The sequence below is a fragment of the Sprattus sprattus genome (genome assembly GCF_963457725.1).
Source record: "Sprattus sprattus genome assembly, chromosome: 4".
Lineage (NCBI taxonomy): Eukaryota > Metazoa > Chordata > Actinopteri > Clupeiformes > Clupeidae > Sprattus > Sprattus sprattus.
This window is the reverse complement of record NC_137923.1, coordinates 27,626,437-27,634,239: the sequence shown is the minus strand read 5'-3', so window position 1 is coordinate 27,634,239 and position 7,803 is coordinate 27,626,437. Positions and strand designations below refer to the sequence as shown.

The 7,803-nt window shown below is 42.5% G+C and overlaps 1 protein-coding gene across 1 annotated transcript in view; it reads left to right on the top strand.

Annotated features, from left to right (window-relative positions):
* Nucleotides 1-4,860: 4,860 nt before the first annotated feature.
* LOC308364549 (receptor-type tyrosine-protein phosphatase mu-like) overlaps nt 4,861-7,803 on the top strand; it is a gene marked incomplete at both ends in the record, with an annotated part of 185,601 nt that continues 182,658 nt past the window's right edge. The window contains one exon of the mRNA XM_080837711.1: nt 4,861-4,933. Within this exon, the coding sequence (XP_080693837.1) occupies nt 4,861-4,933 (73 nt within the window). The remainder of the gene's footprint in view (nt 4,934-7,803) is intronic.

Genomic DNA, 7,803 nt, shown 5'->3' with positions numbered 1-7,803 from the left:
ATTTGTACATGACATAAAAATGACGTGCTAGATAATGTGCTTTCATCAAAAAACCCTGGGCAGCAATTACAAACTTTGCGGCATTGGCTCAACAATTTGGGTCTCTGTCTTGTTATAGGATGAAATTGGCTCCAGTCAAGTGCCGTTAACGGGGTATGGCAGGGCGATGGAGTTATGATCAGTGGTAAAATTAGAGGTGGGTAAACTATGAATTTTGTGATCGCACAGACCTTGACGCGGAGCAACGCAACACAAAGCGCTGGCACTCTGTAATGCTGTCCTGGCTATATTGCATTATATTATCAGTTAAAGTCATATACAATCAATGACAATGAATAAATGTGTTTGTAGTTTGAAAATGATTACATTTCAAGTAACAGTAAAGAAAAGTATGTTGCTTTTCTGTCCAGATATGTGGGTGGCATCTGCTCTCTTTTTCTCCTCTCAGACTGTCTTCAGTCTCAGATTCTTCTTTCTCTGTATCTCCCTCTACTTCAGATTCTAATTCAGATTATCCACTCTACATCTCTCCTGTCCCTGTTTTCACATTGAGAACTGACTTGTTTTTATATAATCCATGTTTCCAGTGTATTTCGTTTACAGGCTACTCTACACCTTTCATGACTTCAAATAACGCATTGATTAAGCATATAGGCCTATTCAGTGAATCAACAGCTTTGCTCCCTGATGTAATGGGCCGGAAATGCAAATACTAATAATTACTAGTAGGTAATCATAAAAAGTAGCCGACTACGCCAGCCCAGATGGGCAGTTTTTAAAATGGAATAAATAAGCACAGGTTCGTCTAAGCTTGTGGCTGGTTAAAACACACACAATAGGCAAGAGTATAATAAATTGCTATTTTAATACCACAGAAGTAAAAGCAGATGCAAAGAGACCAACAAGGGACAGTGGGCAGTCCACTAGCCAATAAATAGGTAAACACAGTAAGGAAGTATAAATAACCACAGTTGTTTAAATAACAGATACAACACAATGTCTGGCAACCATTGAGACTGTGCAGGTGACTAAGGAGGATAAGTCACAAACCTGGCAACCACACATGCTACTCACGGGAACCGGCTGCGTCAATATTAACAATAGCTAGCTAGGCCGGTCCTGATGCCCAGTTACATACAACAGAAAATACAGTGATACCTTGGGAGGTCAAAGACCTGAAACAGGCGGGGAAGCACAGGTATCTTGCGTGCCTGACGGAGAACCTCACCAGGCAACGTGCCTGTGCAGAGCTGGCTTGGATATACCATATACCCACGTCACAAGGACGTAGCCACTCGAGTGCAACCAGCCGCTCATGGATTCCCGTGCTCCCTACAAAAGACCTTTTCGGATACGTTCGCATCGGCATTAAAATACTGTGCTCAATCACATTTACGGTGCACGGATTGGTGGAGCTAAAACGAAGGGAGGGGACAGCAATGAGTGGACAGCAGACGGAGAGAGAGAGAAAACAAGGCAATGGGGCATTCCTTCTACACGTCACACCAACACACCTGTGAAACACGGTAACACTTATTGGTTACTTTTGTACACACAAATCACAACATTATTTTATTATGTCACTCCAAACCGTTTACATCAATACCACTCGTGATGAATGCACACGTCAAAGTTACAAAGGCCACCCATTACTACCTGCTCACGTTTCTATGCGAGAGCACTGACGTGTCATCATGAAAGTAAAAAAACAAATATATTTGACCTTGACCGCAAAAATGGAAGATTCTATAGCTAAGCTAAAACATTTCACTTAGCTAGCTGAACTGGCTTGCACATAATCTGTCTACAATTTCTCAATTAATTAGCCTTATCTGCAGCGATATTCGTGAGGATAATTACTCCAGCATTTTCAATTGCTGAAAGAATTTACGTTTTATTAGGCCTATTTGGATGGAACCGGGAAGGCTGTCTTGTTACCTGCATCATCCTATTTGAAAGCACGTTATTAATAGCGTTTGTCCCTGTCTTAATGCGATGTTGTGCGAACCAAAACAACGTTTAAAAATGTGAATTAATCTTCTTCAGACTTCCTTTGAACTTGAGGCTTTTTGCGGGCATCTGTGGGAGTGGGAGCACTTCAAAAATCGCCTGATATCCATGGCTAATTACCGGTAATCTTTTCCTAACAGGTAGGCAGGCAGACTAATACAAAACTTGTATGTGTTTACATCCTTCCCGGATACTGATTGGTGTCGCCGCTGCAGCCACAAGGCACTGATTGGAGGGTCACAGACCATAATACAGTAGTAGAAAATGATTCAGACTACAGCGTTTATATGTTCAACCATATGAAACGTAGTATAAGCTACGAGCTTTGAGCTGCGTAAATGACTCTTAGAGGTGGATAAACGCTATTTATAGGTGCGTAAACGCTATTTTCAAATTCCACTACAGCACTGGTCTGGTTATGATAAACTAGAGTTATGGCTTTCCTTGTTAAAGATTCCTTTTACTCTGTACAGTTGTCCAGTGCCCATCCTGTCATTTAGAAACATCTAGCAGATCCACCCTCTTTTCCCTAAATCATATTATGAGGGGCCGAGGCGGTCACCCCATGTTATTGGGATGTGGGCGACGGGACTGGGTGGTGTAGATGGGGGAAAAAAGGGTGCAGGAGTGGATGGGGGCAGGAGCCCATTGGTTTAAATTGGTTCAATTAGGACCAACCGTTGTCACAGGGGAGCCCGGACCCAACCATTGTGGTGGGGGGTCCACCCCACATTAGTGCCAAATTAGTGCAAGGTTTCTGGATCCCTCGTATGCCGTCATAGGTCATGATGTTGTCTTACTGCGGGAGGACCTTTACGGAATGCGGGTACAGCATGCGGCGTGTTTTGCGGCTGTAGCCAGCCAGTTGGGCACTGTTGTGTATCCTGCCACCCTTGTTACCCTGTTAATGTCTGGAGAGAATCAGATGCAACTATATCCTTAATATTAAGAGAATTCAGAAGTATTTTTTGGGGTTCACATTTGAGCAGAATAGGAAAAGACAAAGAGTATTATTGTTTAAGGAAAACCACATCACATTTGGCTTGTGTGTGTGTCACGTCTGTGCTGAACTCCGCTCGGTTCACGCCCCCTTTTAACTCCCACACCTGCTACAGCCTGTCAATCACTTCCTCGCTCGCACCTGCATCATTCACATTCCCCTGATTCCACAATCACCTTCACCTGTTGAAAGCCACCATTCCACGACTCACATTTTGTTTTGCTAAAGTATTTTTTTCGTTCGGTTCTGTCTAGCCCTAAATACTCCCGTGCAGCGCGAGATTTTCTCTTAGTTGCCTTAGTTATTATATTATCTTTTGTATTATCTTAGTTTAAAATACCTTCTGTTCTTTACCTGCCTTGGACGCTATCCTCAGAGTTTTGCTCTTTTGTGTTTTTGGAAGCCTGTTTTCTTTGTTACCCCTTGGCTCTCCATAGTAAACATTATGTACTTCCACATCCTGGTGTGTCCTAAGGTGTGTGTGTGTGTGTGTGTGTGTGTGTGTGTGTGTGTGTGTGTGTGTGTTTGCGCAGAATGCACTGCACAGATTGGCAAAGGAACAGAAAGGGGAACAGTTGTCAAAATATACACATAGGCCTTCCATTCCCTGATTATATTTTTCAAAATGACCTTCAAAACCTTATCGTGATTTTGACTTACTTCATGATCATTGTTAATTTGTTATTATTAATCTGATGTTTGTGTAGATACTACTGTCTACTCCAAATTGCCAATTTCACTTCCCCCACTTTACTTGCACTCTTAGCTATTCAACCTGCATTATATTTACACTTTATTACAATTAAGACAGGAATCAGTCTCACCCTCTTGTCACATTCTGTTGCATTCAAACAGGTTAACAACCAATCCAAGAAACATCTCAAACCACTTATTGTTCCTGTTTCCGATTCCCGCTCCCCTCTCCTCTCGCCTATAGGTGGCAGGAGAGACCGTAAATCGATGTCCAGCTTTTCTTACATGTTCAAAGATGCAACAAGAACGGAACATCCTCACCCAGTTACCAGGCAAAGGTCAGCCAGATTGTAAATCTGAAACTGAATACCTTAAAACAAGTATTAACCAATTATAAACTCCATCAAGCATTTAGGCTTGAATTATTATTTGATTTGGGTATAGGTTATACAAGTATTGATCACTCTGTTGCCTATTTATCATATGGACAATAGAGTCAGTAACAGCACTTGGAGTATAGAGTATTATACTATTTAAACTATTTATTCAGAAGAATGGAAAGTGGTGAGTTGGACAACTGCTATTTGTAGGGATGAGATAGCTGGACAACACGGTTATGCATTAAGGCTAAAACTCAGTACACCTTTAGCTTGAAACCATTACATTTTTTGGCCCTATATAAATAACATTGAATTGAATTGAACCTGCGAAGGTTTACAATGCACCGTCAGATGAGGGACAATATCTGTATTCTGCTTCTCATGTCCAGACCAGCCAACGGCTGGATGAAGGCATCTCCGCACAGCGTTTGGGGTCCGCGCGTCTGTGAGACTCTGCGCTGGGATCCGTCATCATAACACCGGAGCGCATGTGAGATGCGCTGCGCTCCACGGGGATTCTCGAGAGGAATAGCGCCATCTGCCTGAAACATTGCGGGGTAAGTCCTCCGTCTCACACTGGAAGCATTCCTGCGCCCCGTGCATCCCGAGCTTGCTCAGTGCTTCACGTTGAGTCATGAAGGCAGCCCGAATGTAAAGAAACATGGGAAATATGGTTACATGTGACGACAACTTACTCTCAATAAAACAAAGAAAGAAGAAAGAAGACCTGCTCGTGTTGATAGTGCGTTTGATGCAAACCTCTGCGAAGCTTCGATGATGGATAAAGTTGTATTTTGTTTCTTCGCTGCAGCCTGTTTACTGGTCTCGGTCCGTGGACAAATGTTTAAAGGTAAGAGTAACCTAACACTTCTAATGTGTCATGATCATTATATCGTATGTTCATCTTGTCAGTCGTCAATGAACACGTCCGTTTTGTTCTTTGCTTTTTGCAAAAAAAAAGCAAAGGTATGGAAGCCTACAGTACTATTGCTGCCAGTTCAGATGTGACCAAAACACGTCCGGATGGCACTGTTAGTCAGATAAGTCTTGCTTGTTTTGTTTAGGTGCACATTGAAGCTATAACAGAATATGTCGATGTGGCTTTCAATCATTTCGGTGAAATGCTCGAAGTTTTCATACGTGTTTGTCATTCAGCTTTTTATAATGGCAGTGTTCACGCAGAATCATATACATTGGATCCGGTAAAACCGTTATAACAAGGTCACTTTCAATCTGTCATTCTCTGTCATTTAGAAAGGTTTTATGTCTTGGGAATGGCTTAAGAGTTTGCGAAGAACTGTCGGTGGAGAACTGGGAATTTTTTTTTGTTTGGTTGTCAAACACAGTATAACAAAAATAATCTCAGATGTTCGTAATGAAACAACTTTACTTGTGTAATAAACGGAGCCCCTAGAGAACCTAGTTTCAGCAGATCTCGACCGGAGTATCCTGTGTTCCTGCATGTTTTCTTCCAGCTACTATTAGCGTTGCTCATTCACAAATGCGGTACGGACGGTGTAATAGGTGTTTGTCGGAAAGGATGATGTAGGCATCTTTTCTTTTTGCATGTGTTTTTGCTATACTGTCGATGTAGGCGGCATACAGCAAAGCACATTGAACTAATTAGAATGCTACCCAAGTCATGTGCGAAACACTGCCCGCATCAGAAGGTTCTGTGAAAGCGTCCACGTGTTTGCTTTGAACGCTCGTGCTTGCCCCGCTGTTTCTCTGTAGCACGTATTTTGGTTTGCCTGTACGCAATAAGGTGGAATGTTCACTCCCCCTTGAAATGAAGAAACATGGAGATAATGTGCCCATGCTATTCTACGACTTAGTTTTAGCATCAGTTTAACTTTTCCGAGTCTGATTCAGATTCAGTCTCACTCGGCTGATGGTGCAAGCGGTGGTGCCGCGTACCTGTCCGTGGTTGGGGGTCATTGGAGCCCTTGCATTCCGCGGCATTACTGCTCTGGCATGCAAATGGACCTGCAATTAGTACTTTTCCCATCGAAAACACGAAACTACTTCATCCCACTCTTTAAATGCCATTGTACTCTTGCATTGGATTGTTGGATTGTATCTACTTTCTAATCGATAGACATGCATTGTAAATGCGCGCCCAAGGGTCTGGTCCCGTCAACGTCAAATTTCTCAGTGCGATTAGTCTAGTTGAAATACTCGTTGTCCATCATTTGAACAAAGTCTCTTCTAGTTATCTTTTTCATTTCCGTGCCAGACTTATTTGTTACGTTTATGATAATTGGATTCAGCTTTAATATCAAGGTTGTTAGTGGAAGTGTTACGCCATACGTAATAAATCTAACCTCTCCAAAACGGTTAAAGTAATTTAATGATGGCTAAAGTATGATGTTGAGAGTTCAGACTTGGGTAAAGTGACACTTTAGGAACTAGGTTTATCGGAGTGCTTTGGACGACGCAGTACTAATGATCACCTGATGGTGGTAGCATGGTTTGCTCAATCTTTCAAATCTCAGTCTTCCGACTGCTACGCTTACTACCAAAGTGAAATCATGAGATCAAACTGTATCCATCGTAGTGCATTTATGTGGTTAGTTTTTGAATGTACAATGTTGCATTTGTTCTAGCTCAACAAATACTGAAGAGGAAACATTTTGAAACCACACACGACATATGTGTGGCCAAAAATCTGTAACACGCCAAATTCTCATCAAACTCTTTCGCAACTTACCGCCGACAACAAAGAAGAAGAAGCTGGTGAGAAGCTGAAACCAGGAATCATGCCTGCTTTTTTAGCAGCTTTCTCTTCCTGCCATAGTACAAATATATTACAAAAACAGCACACACACACACACACACACACACACACACACACACACACACACACACACACACACACACACACACACACACACACACACACACACACACACACACACACACACACACACACACACACACACACACACACACACACAGATCAAGTCTGCTCTGGTTCAAATGTGGTCCAGGTCAGAGCTGGATCAAGTCTGGTTCAAATCCAAGTTCAAATCCAGTTGTCTGCTATGTGGCCACTCCGTGTGTCCCTGTGTGTGGAAGGATGTGTTTACCCAGTTAGCAGTGGACCCCCCCTGATGTGGTGTAAGGGACCCTGGATCCTTCTATTTAAAACACTCTGGATAAAGGATTCTTTCCAGGAGCCTTTTGGAGTATTTTGGGCTATTCAAGCTATTTTGCATTACAAATTCCACCCAGAAGTGTTAATGTTTCCGATAAAGTCTATCTTGGTAAAACTGCGTTTTTCTTAAGGAGATTTTATCTGTTAAGATTTTCAAGGACATGGCTGAGGATTTGTTTTTATAATGCAGAAACTTCCTTGCATAGCAGCGTTTCCCCCTCCCCGCCCCAGTTTATGTCCACCTCATCCTAATAGCCAGCAGAAGATAAAGATACGCACAGTCTGTTTTCCCAGATAAACACTTCTTCATTTAAATCTCTGGCATTAATATTAATATAGCTTTTCTCTCGCACTCTTGAAAATAACAAGAAAGGAAGAAGGAAAAAAAGCCTCTCTCTCTCCTCTAAACTCTCTCCGCTCTACCCTTGGATAGCTGGCGTTTCTGTTGCCGTTGGCGAGGATAATAGGAGCCGGTTAGCGGGCGAGTGCTGAGGGGTGTCTGCCTCCCTTTGTGTGAGCCAGTGGAGAATGAAATTAAATATCTCCATGCAGATTCCACAGCA